At 40.1% G+C, this 18,420-nt stretch overlaps 1 protein-coding gene across 2 annotated transcripts; it reads right to left on the reverse strand.

Annotated features, from left to right (window-relative positions):
• Positions 1–13,787: 13,787 nt before the first annotated feature.
• LOC108924258 (basic leucine zipper and W2 domain-containing protein 1-A-like) lies at positions 13,788–18,086 on the reverse strand. Of its 2 annotated transcripts, XM_018735508.2 has the most exons (12): positions 17,980–18,086; positions 16,719–16,792; positions 16,447–16,623; positions 16,265–16,359; positions 15,932–15,997; positions 15,620–15,755; positions 15,252–15,361; positions 14,999–15,169; positions 14,545–14,691; positions 14,243–14,381; positions 14,032–14,154; positions 13,788–13,901 (listed from the first exon to the last, which is right to left on the reverse strand). In XM_018735508.2, exons 2-12 carry the CDS (start codon positions 16,780–16,782, stop codon positions 13,870–13,872), a joined length of 1,260 nt encoding a protein of 419 aa, XP_018591024.1. In that variant the 5' UTR covers positions 16,783–16,792; positions 17,980–18,086; the 3' UTR covers positions 13,788–13,869. The 2 variants fall into 2 exon arrangements, with proteins under 2 accessions (XP_018591024.1, XP_018591025.1); XM_018735509.2 differs by lacking the exons at positions 16,719–16,792; positions 17,980–18,086 and having other exon boundaries at positions 16,354–16,359; positions 16,447–16,524.
• Positions 18,087–18,420: the final 334 nt, after the last annotated feature.

Genomic DNA, 18,420 nt, shown 5'->3' on the forward strand with positions numbered 1-18,420 from the left:
GTCTATTTATATTTTCACAGAATAGATGTTATGGCTCAGAAAAAAATGAAATCATTTTCAGGTGCATGATGTACATTGTTAGTGATCTTGTCTTATAGCAAAGTAGTTTGAGCCTGTCGATAAATAAAGGTTCTAAGTAAAGTTATATTTTCAGTAATTTACTTTTTTTTTTCCTTTCAATAATGGGCCGCTTAAAATAGCCCATGTGCTGTACGGTTATAAGTAATCATACAGTGCAGGAGTCTTCGAGTTACCAGCTGTATGGAAATGGACACTTAGCTCCATCCCTTGAAGCAAGTGATACCATAAGAACAGTGAAATCTGAAAATTAAGAATTTGTCATATTCTTGCCATGGGGAGCTGGTGCAAACATTTTTAAGTGGAATCAAAATTTATTTTCCTTTTCCTTAACAGTCAGCCAGCCTGCAAGCTATTCTCGAACCCTACTCTCTCTGGTAATGATAGCTTAATCGGATGTCTATGAAAATTAACAAATGTATCTAAATTCCTTGCTTAGGTAAGCTTGTATTCCTTGCTTAGGTATTTGCTTGCTTTGTTGAGCAGTAGCGTTGAAACTAGAACATTTTGGAAATGGAATGTGGCTGATGGTGTAATTGCCCATAATTCTGTTTGTATACAGGCATATCTAGATATAGACTTGTGGCACGCACATGCAGCAGGAGGCACTCACCTATACCTAATCATTCTCCCTATTGAACCCCTGTTCCTAATAGTAGCGGAGACTGGTACCCGGAACCAGAGAACGAGAATGGCCACGAGACAACAGACAGGCTACCGACACAACATGACCTAAACCCAAGCACCTGTGAAGCTCCGACACCGACCCATTTCCCTCCCCCTCTGTCTGAGTATGAAGCACTGAAATAAACACACACCTTTGAACATTCACTCCTGCCTGCCAAGTGATCCCTGTTACAAGAATATCTAACCTTATTAATTCAATTACAAATATTTTTTGCCACTGTTTAAGCGGACAGCATATTTATAAAAGTGAGCCTTAGCAATAAATACACACACACACATTTTCTGAACCGCTTGTCCCATATGGGGTAGCAGGGAACCAGAGCCTACCCGGCAACACAGGGCGTAAGGCCGGAGGGGGAGGGGACACACCCAGGACGGGACGCCAGTCCATCGCAAGGCACCCCAAGTGGGACTCGAACCCCAGACCCACTGGAGAGCAGGACCCGGTCCAACCCACTGCACCACCACGCCCCCCCTTGGAGATAAATAACTGCAGTAAAATTGCCATAGATAGTTATATATACACACACACACACACACACACACACACACACATTTTCAGAACCGCTTGTCCCTTACGGGGTCACGGGGAACCGGAGCCTACCCGGCAACACAGGGCGTAAGGCCGGAGAGGGAATGGGACACACCCAGGACGGGACGCCAGTCCGCCGCAAGGCACCCCAAGCGGGACTTGAACTCCAGACCCACCGGAGAGCAGGACTGCGGTCCAACCCACTGCGCCACCGCACCCCCCTCTAGTTATATATATATAGACATAGATTCCTGTATGAAACAGAAAATCTAATTTGAATTGCTCATACATATTTGGTCACTTTCCACACAGTTTTCTGCACTTTCACTGCTGTTCTGTTGCAGTTGTCCTGCATGTGATGTCTGTAATAGCTTAACAGAACTTCCTTTGTAATTTTAATTTACTGCTCTGCTTTATTGTTCATGTGGTCCAAAAAAACTGTGTAGACAGATGGCTTTTATATTTACTTACAGAAGCCAAGGCATACTTGAAGAAAATTCTCTTACACTATTAGGGTTCATATTACCAAATGTTATTCAGATGGATTCTCTGTAATCTCCATGTAAGATATATATACACACACACACACACACATTTTCAGAACCGCTTGTCCCGTATGGGGTCACGGGGAACCGGAGCCTACCCGGCAACACAGGGCGTAAGGCCGGAGGGGGAGGGGACACACCCAGGACGGGACGCCAGTCCGTCGCAAGGCACCCCAAGCGGGACTTGAACCCCAGACCCACTGGAGAGCAGGACTGTGGTCCAACCCACTGCGCCACCGCACCCCCCTCCAGATATATATATATATATATATATATATATATATTCTAACGACCCATGTTACTGTGTTTAGGCGGGAAACCTGTTCAATGTAAATATTTGTATTGTCGGGAAAAATGTGGAACGTAGGTGTACAAACACTGGGGGCACTTCTGGGGAAAATGATGGGGTGACTGTGTCTACCAGTGTGCTGTGTTGGGGGGCTGTGGGGGGCTGTGGGGGGGGCCTGTGGGGGCGGCCTGTGGGGGGGCCTTGCTTGAGGCATAGGTCCTGGAAGAAATGGCATCCTCAGACCGAGAGTGTTATTTCCCCATGTGCTGGTGTTCAATAAAATGTTCAAAATGAATGCTGCCTATATGTCCTTCTTTGCTCCATCGAAGCCCACGTTGTTGCATGCAACTAAAAATATATATCAAACAATTTTTTGAAAGACTGTCAAGGTGAAGTACCTTTCTCTGTTTCTTGAGTTAAATAAATAGATCCTTCAGAATGCTGTCTCATTAAAAGCTGCATAATGGTACTGTTATAATTTTTACAATATGATGGAACACACAAAGACAGTAAGATGTAGACTTGAGCAGAGGTTTTATCACGAGAAATTCCATGGGTGTGGATCACAACAGTTCTGAAGTTCCAGCACCAAGGATATGTTCAAACCAGCGTGTTTAGGATCTTGAGCAATTCATTTTAGCATGGTAAATACAGTATTAGGCTCTGATCGGTAGTCCGGGCTATAGCATCACTTTTAAATACCAGTGAGCCATTCTGCTAGTAAACATACTGGTTTCTAAGACTAAGACCCCCTGTAAACCTCTAATTTACATGTCACAGCACCATAAAAGAAGTCCAGGCCTCCTATGGAGTTTAATTTACTCAACAGTACTGTAAAACCAAAGGGCCACTGATGTAGATTGCAAGAAATTCAGGGATCATTTAAAAATCAATAAGATCTTTAGATCAAACGTAGTAAGTATCTACAGCAACAAAACAGTTATGCGAGGGTAACTAAAAAGAATGCATAATACTGTTCAAGATGTAAAAACATTGTTATTGATATTTTGACTTACCCTCATTAATTAAAAAATATATTCAAAGAAAGAATAAAAATTGTGAATTTGTAAGCAGTTGTAACAGCAATGCAAAAATGCTCCTTTGCAGAAATACCAGGCTGTTCCTTTTCCCTTAGTTTATTCTACTAGTTTTCAATTTTAAGGAATTATTGCACCCTAGACATTTCATTAGAGTTACAGTCACTGTGCTTTCACTTGCATAACCCCCAAAGTGCTTTCTCCATTGGAATGTGTGGAAGTGGTCATTTTGTTGGATTGCTGTTGCGTTTTAAGCACCCATTTCCAAGATACAATCAGTGTTACAATACATATTGCCATGACAGTTCTGGTCAGGTCTGTGTCAACTGATCTTACGTTGGAAATGCTCGGTGTATTTTTTTCCTTCCAAAGAGAAATAATCCCTAAGCTGAAGGTAAGGTTCTATTGGTTACTCTTTTTTTTTTAAAAAAAAAAAATCTCATGAATCCTCAGATAGAGACCAAATTCTGTAAGTAACACCTGATTAAATTCTGCAGTACAGTAATGAATTATTTTAAGCTTTATTGTGCCTTATCACTGAGCCTCCAAAGAACCACAAAGTGTTTGAGCAAAGATTTATTTCAACAGTGGGAACCACTATGATTGTGAGAAGAACATTCAAACTCCACGGAGCAAGATTTGGATTCGAACCCGAACCCAGATCCAACACCGCAGCACAAGCTTGGTGGGGGATCTTAGTTAACTAGTGCCACTGGTTAATCTCTATTTACTCTTGTTTAATATCTGTTGTAACTGCAAGTAAAACAGAGTACCCCCCTCTCCCCTGCTCAAACTTGTTTGAATTAATTGTCATCAGGAAGTGAATTCTAAAGACACGTGTTGGATGAACTTTAAAAAGGGCATAGCAAGAATGTCTAATTTGTTTTTTAGAGCAGCTGTTTTTCCTACTGTGTAATCCAGACAGTGGATAAATGTCCTGTCATAAAGTGGCCTAAATATAAGAATCTAGCTATTAGAAATAGCAGAAAATACTACCATCATGGCTTTATACAGCAAACAGTTATTAGGCAGTGGTAACGACATAATCTTTTAAAAAAACATGCTTGGTTATTTCCGGCAGTCAGTAATTGCTCTTTTCAAGAACATCTGCAGTGCTCGATTAAACATATTTAACCTTCACACCTCATACACTATTTCTTTTTTAACAACACCTGTCACCTGGCTAAGATAAATGTCTTTGTTATCCTTGTTATTTTCATATTAAGGAGCCTCAAAATGACTAAACCGCCAGTGTGTGTCAGTTTTTCCCATTAAGCACCTAGCAGCACTATTGACAACACTCTATTATAGCATTAAAAAAATTCTCCTAAGCAGTAAATCACAATGTCACCTGCATTAAATGTGAGAAAACCTTGCAGTGATCAGTGACATGTGGGTGGAGCACAGAATAGCCACGCCCACTACACTAAAGCTACTAAAATTATTTTTACAGGGTTATTTGTCTGCTACCTGTCTCTGTTATTCTTGTACTGCCACTATTGCTCACTGATGGAAACATGTCATTCCTACAAACTGAGGCATTTAATAACATGGAAAAAGCAATTTATGCTGCTTCTAATTTGTGGGAATATTCAAACTCTGCCAAGCAAGAGTGGGATTTAAACCCAGACCCAACATCACAGCCCAAAGTCTAGTGGGCTCTTAGTGAACCAGTGTCACTGGTTTACCGCTCTGACACCACTGGTATCTTTGTAAATCAAGGTTGCTGATCACTCTAGAAACAAGAGTGACAGAAAGGCAATTGAGCCCTCTACCCTGTTTTCCTAGGGATTTAGACAAGAGGAAGCTTCTCAGCGGTTTAAAGGCAAAATGCTTCATTTTTACCTTTGGCTGGCCTGTGAGATGCTGTGCAAGTACTTCTGCCGCCCTCCCTTATGTCCTTGTCCTCAGATCCAAGCTCACTTCCATAAGAAAGTTCTGGAAAACATAATCTCCTCAAAACAGCGCTATAAAAATTCTGCCTCAGAATTCTACCTCTCAGGTATCTGGAGATACCTCAGTACAGTCTGTCTGGAGTCTAAGAATATAAGTTATGAGAGGCGATAAGTGTCGCTGTGAGTGTTTGGGAATGCAGAGTCCATAGTTAATTTAAAACTTTTTTTATTTCCCCCAGGCTCTTCCCAGATCTAATGCAACCACTGTGTTATTACCGACAGTAAAGAGTGGACTCCCCCAAATAGTGCTAGTGTGCCATGAAAACCTGATGCTATTTGCTTAGTTAACACAAGAATTGTGGTTATTATTATTATTATTATTATTATTATTATTATTATTATTATTATTATTGTTATTGTTGTTGTTGTTGTTGTTGTTGTTGTTGTTGATGATGATGATGATAATAATAACAATAAAAAGAAAAATATTACTAATAGTCCACTGGGCCTTTTATATTTTATCATGAACGAGAGAAACTAATGCTGTTTCTAACATGAGAAGTATTAATGTAATGCACATGTACTGTTTTCAGAGATGTACTGTGTGTTGCTTTGGAGGTAAGTATCTGTTAAATAAATAAATGTAAGTGTGAATGTAAGTGTTTTCCACCTCCTTTAGACAAGATCAGGTACTGAGGCTGTAAGAGACGTTTCCATGACAACTGTTACATCACCCCTACCGCATGGCTCACAGGCAGGAGCATAAGGCCTTATGGCAAAGATGTGACACACTCATAACTTGCTTGGCACAGCAAGTGAGACTTTTGTTTCCTGCTCATTACTACAGTGGTGACACAGGTGCCACTCACTGCAACATCCTTCATATGACACTCTATTGGGTTCCATCCACTCAGACACTTGTTCCAGGGTGAGGAGAAGTAGGATGAATAGCTTTTGAGGGACTGGAACAATGTTGGAGTTTGAATAAACATTAACTGACTAAACTTTTAGTACAGCTGGAAACTTTTAATTTTCACCTGCAACAAGAAGGTATTTTTCACCATCCCTTAATGCTGATAGAAGTGCACGAGTACAAATGTTATGAGTGAGAGTGAACCTGCAGAGCTTTCAGCATAATGTCTCTTCTTATCAAATTGTGTTGCGACTTTTTCTATTTTTGAACTTTTGTTTTATTTATCAACTTTAGCAGAGATGGGGGTTTGTTTCAGATGTGAGAGTGTTTTTTTTTTTTTTTTTGTCTTAATTTCCATTTAGGTTACACACATTCTTTTAGCACGTTTATACTGAAGAAACTCAAAAATATGCAATTAAAGTGAGATAACACATGAAGAGTAGGCAGTACAGGAGTATTACTTTCAAAGGGTCTTAGATCAGCTCTGAGCGGTTCCTTCATGGTGTGTCATATTTTCTTGCACTTAAAGAACCTCATTAGTTCATTTACCTACTGAGAGTGGGAGGGTGTAACTCTCGCTGAAACAGCATGGGGCATCTTATAAAAATATAAACAATACATTGGGATTCATGAAAGCTTTTTTATTCACTGGTTTAGACTTTGGAAGAATTTCTTTTTCTGTCTATCTATCTATCTATCTATCTATCTATCTATCTATCTATCTATCTATTCCTATGGCTGTAAAGAAATATTCTAAATGGTAATTCTATATTTGCTTTATTTCTAGGTGCCTTCAGTGTTTACAAAAAAAACAGCTGACACAGAATTACAGAATAAATAGATAACATATTTACAGAGTGTAACAATGCATTTCCATATTCTAAATAATAGGTATTTGTAGAATTCCATACCGAGTCTCCTAAACTCACTTTTTACGTGGTTGACACTTACCATTGTTTGATCAGCAAATAAATTTGATAAATTCAACATCTCCTTAGAAAACCATTTCTGGAGTCAGGTTTGACTAATATTTGCACTGGGTTCACAGCAATGGGAGACCATAATAATAATCTGTTTGGATCCTCACTCTTATCTTTTTGTCTCTCCAAACTAGAAGAGGGCTGAATAACTTCTGAATAAGGGTGGAATCTCATATTTATTTCTGATAAAGTTTGCAGGTTTGTTATTGAAATATGTCTTCTGAGCTTGTGTACAGTAAATAGAGATACGCACATATTATTGTTAGTGTTATTATTTAGCTGATGCATTTCCTTTACAGAGAAAGGATGTATGTGGTTTAAACAGGTACCAAAGAGAAGGTTTTTCAGAAGTCTTAGACTGCCATCTGGTGCCAATTTTTGATTCTTTGTTCACACACACACACACTGTCCAAAATTGCTCGTCCCAAGCAGAGTCACAGCAAACCGGAGCATAACCCGGCAACACAGGACACGTGGCTGGAGGGGGAGGGGACACACCCAGGACGGGATGCCAATCTATTACAGGACACCCCAAGCAGGACTCAAACCCCAGACTCACCAGAGATCAAGCACAGGCCAAACCCACCATGCCCCTCTATGATTCTTTGTTCAGCCTTTCTTCAGATTTTTAGTAGAATATTTTTAAGGAATATTTCCATATTAGGGGGGCGTAATGGCACAGCAGGTTTGGCCTGTGCCTGCTGGCATCCCGTCCTGGGTGTGTCCCCCTCCTCCTCCAGCCTTGCGCCCTGTGTTGCCGGGTTAGGCTCTGGTTCGCCGTGACCCCACTTGGAATAAGCGGTTTCAGTCAATTTGAGCGTGTGGGTGATTTCCATAGTAGTGAAATTATGAATGGAATTAATTTGTTCAGTACATATAAGCCCACACCGAGGGGTATTAAATATTACTTTCAATAGACTATAAAGAGTTATTTGTATTAAATAGTGGTTTACGGTTATTTCATTTCCATGAATCTGTTTGTCTCCTTAATTGTTTTAGTTACACTTGTGGATTAGGGACGAAGAGTGCTATCATCTTGAAAAATAGTGTAGCTGGGGTGCAATGAGAGAGGAGGCGCTCTGAAAGTGCACATGTTTTCCACTTTTTTTACACTTTTTGGTGGTATCCATTGGCAAGCTGAAAGATCTACAGACATGGCTTCACCCTTGTCAATTTTTAGATTACAAAGGCTATGACTGCTCTCAAACACAATGCAGTAATTCAGCACGACCGACTGCATTTATACTAATTTTCAGGTAGTGTGTTAAAAAATTAGTGAACGAGTTTGCTGATGTGCAGATACCTGTTGTATAATAGACTCCCTGCTCACTTTCTTCAAAAATTCCATATGTGTGTGTTTCTGATATTTTTTTTTTTGACATGCACTGTGCACTTTACTGAACTGCAAAATACACAGATGAACATTTCAAAGCTAAGGCAGATATGAGTCAGTCAGGGTACAATTGAGGTAAATGTCTTAAACATGTCACACTGTTGAAATATTAAATGATACTTAGTACTGAATGTTAAAATGCAGTGTGCAGCAGAAAAACATCAATTTTCAATGTATTATGATGAAACACATAATGTAACTTTTATGTTTGTATTATGGTTATACTGTACACAGACAAGCATTTACATTTTCAGCATCCCTGCAGTATTTGCTATTGAACATTTCTGTCTAATATGTAAGTGTGTCCTATTGATGTCTCAGTTCTGGACCATCTGGCAAATATTTCTAGAATACCAAGCTGTTCTACTGTAGGGTACGGGTAACCTCCAGGCATGGTGCAGCACAACCAACTGACTGTGATGAGTAACATCAAGTGGGAGATAGATTTGTAGTAAGAACCTCAAATTGACTGCAAGAGATCATTTCCAAGAAACACAAATGCCTTACGGGGTAATACAGGCCCCCTGATTTCTGCAAATGATTTGGCATGTTTTCTTATCCTTTAAGCCCACACACTTGTTTGGAGTGTTTATAGATGTATTGCATTCTTTGAAAATTTAGAGGAAGATTATGTCCAATGCTGTATTTAACAGTATTAATTTCCCCAGGTATATCACTCTTTGTCAGGGTGATATACAGTGCATTCAGAAAGTATTCAGACCCCTTTTTCATAGTTTTTATGTCGCAGCCTTATGCTAAAATTGTTTAATTTTTCCTGAAACAATCTGGGGTTTGTTTAAATTTTGGGATTTTCTGCCATTCTTCTCTACAGATCCTATCAAGCTCTGTTAAGTTGGATGGGGACCATGAGTGGGACAGCTACTTTATTTATAGCTGTTTATCGGTGGACAGCTATTTTAAATGATCCTCAGGTCACTGAGACAATATATATGGGAACATTGGCTGAAGCTTGAGAAAAGACTATGGAATTTGTGTGCTTTGCTTGCAATGAAGACATACCAAATCCATTCAGCCATGAGCCACTGTAGTGGGGTTATTTTAAAATTTTTTAATGGATTAATGTTGATATTTGATAATTTGTTTACTTTTTGAGATGAGGTAGGAACAAATATCCCATATGTGGTCAAACTGTTGTAGTCAGAGGGTGGCGCTGCGGGGCACTGGGTTGCACAGGTGCCTCACAACACAACACAACACCTCAGCTGTGTGATCAGATGTAAGTTTGATCCCCAGTCAATGGAGAATGAATGTTTTTCTCAGGTTTCCAGGTGCTCTGGTTTTTCCTCCTATAGTGCAAAGACATGGGTTTAATTTAGTTCAATTCCAACAATTCTGAACTGAGTCTAAGTCACCTATGGCAGAATGGTAACTAATACACCAATGGGTAACTAATATATCCAGTTTTTAAGGAGAAATTGACCAGATGTCCATCTGCAGTGGAACTGTCAGCACTGATGTTCTGTCATACATACTGTATAGTGAACCACTTTTACTGCAACTATAAGTCTTACTGTGACTTTTATATCTGTACATTTATTATTTAAGGACAATAAACTTGCATGGAGAAGTTTACATGAGCTGCAGACCAAGCTAAACAGAAGTAAGTTGCTCAGTTTTGTCTAAAAGCTTGTTCAAGACAGGGTTGTGGTGGTCTAGATCCTACCCCTAAAGACAACAGATGTCAAAAACTATTAAAATTTGTTTTATATGACAAGCACGTCTACCACAGTCATGGAGATTTAGGAAGAAAAACTGTGCAAAGACCAATAAATCCAGCAGGAGGGAAACAAAGCTCTCCCCACAAGAGGACATCCTCCGTGCAGGAAAGCCAATGGATGCCTTCACGAAGAGGAGCTACAGAACCCATCAGAAATAGTAATTCTAGCAGTGGAAATGGTGCCAACAAAGCTGCCAGGGTCTATTGCGGTAAGCATGGACTACGTTGGTATGCGTCAGCATTAAGTTGACAGCATGTGACTAACCAGTCGACCCACCACACAGCGGCTGCACAACACAAACACACTCACACACCACATAGTCCTTGCACCCCATAACAACGAGGTCCACCAGGCAAAAAGAAAACCGGTGGCATGGTGAGTAGCAGTAACGCGTGTTTCCAACAGGTGCTCGAATTTCCTCCAACAGTCCAAAGACACATCGTTCAGGTAGATTGGTGACTCTAAGTCCCCCATAGTATGTGAGTGAGAGAGAGAGTGTGGTTCACTGATGTTTGAATGAGTATATAGTGAATAATGCAGTATAAGTCACCATGGGCGAATAAAGTGTAGGCTGAGAACACTTCATAGTGTGCACTGGAAGTTGCTTGGGAGAAAAGTGCCTGATAAATGAATTTAATCAAACATCAATAAGCCAGCATATAGCCATCATGGACTTCATATCATTTGCTTGAGTTCTAATTGTTTAATTAGCTGTATTATCCATTGTGGGAATGTTGTGAAGGCTCAGAGCCTAGGTCAGTAATTAATTTTGCAATTATCAAAAACATTTTCTATAGTATTTAAAATTAAGTTGGACATTACTTTGCTTTCTAGTGTTAAACTCTGCCACTAATTTGTCCGGTCAGAATCTACCACAAAACCTAAACCCTTTGCTGGTAACCTGAATATGTACAGTAATTTGTAAATTACAAACTTACAGTGCTGTAAAAAAGTATTTGCCCCATCCTGATTTCTTCTGTTTTTGTGTATACCTCATACTAAATAGTTTCAGATCTTCAGACAAAACACAACATAAAACAAAGGCATCCTGAGTAAGCACGGAATAGTTTTGAATTTTTTTTTTTTTAATTGAAGCAAAAAAATGTTATCCAATACTTATCATCCATGTGAAAACTAATTGCCCCCTTAAACTTCAAATCTGGTTGTGCCACCTTTAGCAGAAATAACTGCAACCAGTAACTTCTAATAACTGGAAATGAATCTTTCACAGCGCTGTGGTGGTATTTAGGCCCACTCTTTTTTGCAGAACTGCTTTAGTTGAGCCACACTGGAGGGCTTTTTAACATGAACTGCTAGTTTAAGGTCCTGCCACAGCATCTCAATTGGGTTCGTCAGGCCTTTGACTAGGCCACTCCAAAACGTTAATTTTGCTTTTTTTGAGCCATTCAGAGGTGGACTTACTCCTATGCTTTGAATGATTGTCTTGCTGAATAATCCAGTTGCTCTCAAGTTTCAACTCACAGAGTGAAGACCGGACATTCACCTTCAGGATTTTCTGGTAGAAGGCAGAATTCATATTCCCCTCAATTATTGCAAGTTGCCCAGACCCTGAAGCAGCAAAGCATCCCCACACCATCACACTGCCACCACCATGCTTGACCATAGGTATGATGTTCTTATTTTATTATTTGTTGTTTGCTTTACACCAGCTGTAATGGGGCCCCTGTCTTCCAAACAGTTCCACTTTCAAGTCATCAGTCCATAGAAAATTCTTCTAAAAGATTTGAGGATCATCAAGGTGTGTTTTGGCAAAACTGAGACGAGCCTTAACGTTCTTCTGGGTTAGCAGTGGTTTTCGCCTCACCACTCTTCCATGGATACCATTTTTGCCCACTGTCTTTCTGATAGTGATGAACAATGACCTTTATTGATGCAAGAAGGACCCTAGTTCCTCTGATGTTGTCCTTGGCTCTTTTGTGACTTCCTGCATGAGTCAAGGTGGGCTCTTGGTGGAATTGTGGGAGGTTGGCCACTTCTGGGAAGGTTCACTACTGCGCAGAGTGTTTTATTTCTTTTTCCCTACATTTGGAGATAACAGCTCTCACTGTGGTTCTTTGGAGTCCCAGAGCCTTTGAAATAACTTTGTAACTCTTGCACAAACAGGTGTATTACAATTACCTTCTTATTTTTGGAATTTCTTTCAAATGTGGCATAGTGTGTTACTGGGTAAGACCTTTTAACCAACTTCATGCTGTTGAAAAAGTTCTATTTAAGTGTTGGTTTGATTGAATAGGGCAGATAATAGTCAGGCCTGGTTGCATCTAGTCCAACCAAACCCCATTATGAATGCAGTTTTATAGATTTGGGGAAATCTACTAGAGGCAAATACATTTTCAGATAGACCCAGTTGGTACTGGATAACTTTTTTGCCTCAATAAATATCCTTTAATCAGTTTGTGTTTACTGAGGTTGCTTTTGTGTTTATTTGAAACAATTTAGAATGAGAAAAACAGAAGAAATGAGGATAGGGCAAATACTTTCTCACAGCATTATTAAAGCTTTTTCCTGCTGAACTCAAAAGTCATTTACAAAACTAAACACCTGAAATAAAACACTGTGAATGTAGTATATAAGAAGTACATAATCATGCACATTTGACACTTTTCTCCGAAGGGACAATGTAAAACCACCAACAATTACTTCAGCAGTTGGTACTACTGTGTAATTTTGCTGGAGCAACGTTAGAGCAAGAGTACTAAAGTGAGAGGTGGGATTAGAATCTGTAACCTTTGAGCAGCTCTAACCAGTACACTACCAGCTGATACTGTGGCATACATTGTTCTTCCAAGCAACATACAACCCAATGTAACAGCTACTGTTTTAAACTTCTGAATAATTGTTTTTGAAATATCCTCAACTATATCTGGCTGCAAAAAGGTGAGGTACAGTGGGAGTTCTGAGAACATTTCGTTTTAAAATGGTGGATAAAAGGCACAAAACAAATGGCTTTCAAAATACATAGAACACAGTAAAGAGACAAGGTAAACGTACAATTTGAAAGACAAGCAAACAAGTACAAGAAAAAGCCAATACCTTTTAATTATCTTTATTTTAAAAAGTCAAATTGATATACCAGGATAAAGAAAGAAAAAAAAAAAAAGTGCTGGCACTGTATCTTAAAGAATGATGCCCAGGGCAGTTCAAGGTCCTTAAAAGTGACACTTCGCCAGGACCACTTCTGCAGATGATTCGAGGTTTATGCGAAATCAGTAACGTAAAAGAGGGCTAAAACCGCCATTAAAAGGGAGAGTGAGAGAGACCTTTGGCCCTTTATGAAAATTACATGGAATTTAACAAAGGCAGGAACCCCAGTTATGGCCAATGGATTACAAAAAGCCATCCTAAACACCAAGTTAGTTGGAATGTTTTTTTTTTTTTTTTTTTTTTCCTCCTCTCTTCTTCTCTAAGCCAGGAACTGCCAACATGAGTGACAGGAATTATATTCTTAATTTTATTAACCTTGCAAGTTAGCAATGCCATTGCCAAGTTCAGTGACTAGGAAAGTTCGGGCAGGGGGGTTACAATTCATTTCGTACTGATGTACAAACGTCATTCAGAGTGGAAAAAGGTGGAATTAAGAATCAACTGCTAAAGCCCTTCAGTTAAATCTAAATGTTGGGCAAAAAAAGAAAGAGGTAGTACAATAGAAAAAGAAAATACTTAAACAAGTACTCCTGTAACAAAACAAAAAAAAAAAAAAAAAAAAAAAAAAAAATATCTACTGATCCTGCTACTGTTTAAAACATCTTAGGGGAAGGTTTCAGTCTGCCTCTTCTTCCTCAGACTCTGATTCTGAAGGTAAGAGGAAAAAACAGTCTAAGAAAAATTCCAATGCATTAATAGAAGACCAGATTGTGCCAAAATATTCATCCTTCAGTTCAACAAAATCATCATAACCAAGACTTCCAAGTGAAATTCTTACCTTCTTCTGCATTTTTGAGCCACTCGACAAATTTCTTCATTTGCTCGAGGAAAACACTCTTGCCTTTTGGTACGTGGGCATCGTTGTACCACTTCAAAATTGCTTCTTCACTCAGCACGTCCGCTGTGAAAGAGAAAACCAAAAAGTACAACTTAAACCGACTTTTGCCCCAGGATATCATGTATTTGTTAAATACTGTGGCAATATGCACCTTTGTAGAGCAGCACCACAATCTTCTGAAAGGCCTTCATGAAATGGATATTGTCGTAGCAGTATTCCTGGATCTTCAGCAGCAGGGTGAGCTCTGACAGGCCCTGGGAGGTGAAGGCCTTCAGGAGGGGACTGTATTGCTGCAAAAGAGCTGTATATTTGTCCTTGCCAGGAGAACAGTACTCAAAAGAACTGAGCAAGATGCATACAGCAAATCAAAAGCGTTATAAGAGACTGAAACCACCAGTTAAGCAATGAACAGGCTGAAAGTTACCCAGAAGACAGGCAGAGCTAGAAATTCACCTTCAAGTGTTTGATGGCTTGTTCTGTGACTAGCTCCTCCTTCTTGTTCCACTCCACCGAACTCATCACGCTACTCCACACAATTCCAATCATCGTCTGCTCTGAGATGTTAGTCTTCTTCATCTCCTCCTTCACGTAAGCAATGATCTGAATGGACAACCAAGGTCTACAGTGAATTGCAGTACCTTAGTCTTGTTTTCACTGTTAGTTTTTAAATTACTTGCAGTGGGAAAAGTCAATGAATAAGCTGAACTTTTATCCAAAAAAACCTACTACAGTAAACATTGTTAAAATAAAAACCTTTTCCTCTGTAAGCAAACCTCAAGCTGTACAAAAGGAAAGCAGTTAAAATTGTAATGACGGAAGGTCACATTTTATGGATATGCTCACTCAGCTGATCTACCCCAAACAGTGAAGTCGTGGGCTATCATGAGGGCAGGCTGGGCAAACTCACATCTTTGAACGGATCTCCACGGGACATCTGCTCCTGGAGCTCCTTTTGCAGCTCCTTCCGTGCCCCGATGGATTGCTGGTTCCGGGCAAAATCAGACAGCTCCTTAAGCCCAGCATCAGTGAAGTACTTGGAGAAGTGCTCACAGCTGCGCTTGTTGGCAGGGAACAGCTCCTGTCATACAGAAGAGTGGAAGGTTAGAGTGGACAAGGAGGACAACCACATTCAGATACAGAAAAGCACCGGTGAAACTTACCATCAGTCGATTGTCCATGCCAACCTTCCGGAGACTGGCTGCAACAGAGTTAATGTCCTTCTCATTCAACCATGACTTAAACAGCTTCACAGCAAAGGCTGCAGACACACCTGGAAGAAAAAGAATATATCCATTTTTCCACAAAATACTTCAGAACAAACATCATGCATTATAGAGTCACTATGAACAACTTATAAAAAAAATAAACCCTTATTTGGTTCACTTTTAGGAGCCTTTCAAGTTGACATCACATTCAAAAATCATTGCCTTTACACAATGGGGGGGGGGGGAAGGCAGAAGGCCTACAAATCACAGGGGAAACCCTGTGGTACAGGGGTACATTAGTACACAACAGTGCACTCCCTCACCTTCCTTGACAAGGTTCTCATTGAAGAGGCTGCACAGGATTGAAGCTGATATGTTCCCATTGGCCAAGAGTATGCCTGTAAGCATGGCCAGCTTGTTGCGCTCTGACTCAGTGAAACCCTTCAGAAACAGCAGCAGCTGCAAGTACAACATATTACAAGTTTAAGTCAAATCAAAGATATTCTGACAAATGGGAACAGAAAGCATCTTGAGATGATCAAGAAAATATTCAAAAAAAAAAGTTCTGTAAAAACATGAGCTGAAATCTGACACCCACTGAGCACATGCATTTGTACTGATGTAGGACAACTCACCTTCTTGATCTCCTCTTCAAACCCTTTCTCCAGGTACTTGTAGCGCCTGATAAGTTTGTTAAAAACCTACAAAGACCAAATAAACCGGTTGGCCAAAGTATTCACTGCTTAGGAGCTGTACCATATCTGGATCCTTTTGAAATTATTAATGGGTTTGAAAGAGCTCAATGTTCTCAAAACAAAAAGCAACAGGTTAAAAAGTCAACTAAAATTCCATCTCTTAAAACATTCTGTAAAAAGGTATCAGAAATCAGGAAAAGACATTAAAATGTTACAGGCCTGATGTAACAGGGCTTTAAAATGAAGGAACAGGCCCTCAAGCTGAGCGCTTACCTGAGCATACGCTTGCATGGTCTCCAGGTCTTCTTGTGCTGTAAAGAGACAGAACTCCGTGCGGGTCACGTCATCGGCAAGTGTTCCACCTGGGGCTGGGGGGTGCAAATAAATAACAATAGTGGCATTTCAGAACATTGAGGTCTTCTGCTGCAATACAATTAATAATCCATTATCCTTACCCAGCATTCCACCAGCCACCAGGATGTCAAAGAGAGTCTCTGCATAGCGACGGTAGTCAAGCTTGGCACCAGAGGCATCAAGGAACTTTGCTACTGCTTCCAGATCAGTGCCAGTTTGATTCAAACCTTGTACAATGCTTTCCTGAAACTGGGCAGGGTCAAATCTCTCCTTTTCATCTGGAAAATCAAACATGGGGAGGAGAGAGGAGGGAGTCAGACTGGCTCATGTGTAAAATCAGGGTATAGCTACAGCATTTACGAACATTGCTTACCTCTTTTCCTAGTTTTAAAACGCTGGCCGGTTAGCGTTGGCTTTTGCTGCTTTTGATTATTCATAAAAGACACCCTGTGGAGGAATAGCAGATTTGTTTTTTTATTATTCATTCATTCATTCATTCATTCATTTGCTCTAGGAATATTGTGGGGACATTGATATCAAAGGTGTCAAATCAGTACCAGGGAGCAGAGTGTGAACAAGCAGTCTTTAGCATAGAACTCCTTATTGTTATATCTGCCAAAGGAGTGTGCAAATTTCCGAATATCTTGGCACGAAGTTCTCTGTTCAATCTGGAGGAAATTAACTGGACGCCATAACCAGCTAAACGGCTATTCGTACTACATTTCCCAGAATGCGTCAGCTTCCGTTTTCCGGTAATTAGCCGCCTAAAAAAGTAAAGGGACGTGTTTGGATTGTTTTTCAATGTCTGCGAAACAAGTAACGCGAAGTAAGGCGCAGAGTTCAGCTTTACACATACTGTCGCATTTTTAAACACGTTAATTTAAAAGCCAAGCGATGGTAGTCCCGTGAGAAGACCTCACTGCGCAGACTCGGACAGGTCGGCTTTGTGTGGCAGACTTGAAACGTCTGGTCCTCGTATTATAAAATACAATCAATTATCCCGGAAAATTAAATATACAACCGTTCATCACTGTGTGTATGAAACAAACGCGTACGTTTTTTTTTTTTAATTGCCAAAAAGAAAATTCAACAAGTTTCCGCTATTTATGTCATGAGACAAAGAAGAGAGAGGAAAAATGTGCGATAAATATTTCAAATATAAGCCATGGTTTTCATTTTTCTTACCAGCTCGCTTCGTTACTCTGACAGCCAAACAGACGGGACAACCACAATGCTAGGATTTTAAAACGGTTCACGAGTCAGTGTATCACTCTACACGATCACCAGAAGTAGAAGTAAATTTTTGGCGAAAATTGGAAAAATCATTCGACGAACGAGCCTACGAGGGTCACAAGTCTTACAACAACAAACCTGTGTCGTCTTGGCTAGCTTTTAGTTTTTGTAGTAAATATTTCGTCATAACTCAAGAACAGTAATTGTGTCGATTGCAATTCGTGAGTCCAGATGCCATGGCGAGGTTTTAATTTAAGCTAGGCCGTGAAGTTACACCACGACATGGATCTCATCGCTCACAACCCCCCCTTCTCAGCAGAACAGTTGTTACCATATACCGAATGCCATGGCCCAGCCATGTCAGACAAAGCTGACCTCCCAAACATTACAGCAAAACTCACCGAAATGAATGCAGATGAGAAACAGCTGGAGGACCTGTACTGCGACACGATTCAGACCCTCAACCCAACCGTCTGTTTTCCACAGTAAAAATCGGAGTGAGTACAGCGGCACACGGTTCATAACATTTGGACCGTCACACTTGTGCGGGGTTTCCACCGTCTCGGAGAACACAGGAAACAACACTAAACAACACTCCAGTTTATCCCCTAATGCACAAAACTCCATATTTTCATTTAAGAAAAATATTTTTTGCCAGAGAATTTATTATTAATGAATATTGTTATATTTCTTTAAAATATGTAGAAATAACTCTCCCCCTAGTGAGTTCCACAGTTGCCGGGTTTCGAAAGCTCTCTTCTGACGTGCAGACAAAGCACTTACGTCATAACGGCGTCCATTACGAGCGCTTGGATTTTTAGGATGTTCCTTCCGCCAGGAAG

Source organism: Scleropages formosus, chromosome 21 (assembly GCF_900964775.1).
Source record: "Scleropages formosus chromosome 21, fSclFor1.1, whole genome shotgun sequence".
In the NCBI taxonomy this organism is placed as follows: domain Eukaryota; kingdom Metazoa; phylum Chordata; class Actinopteri; order Osteoglossiformes; family Osteoglossidae; genus Scleropages; species Scleropages formosus.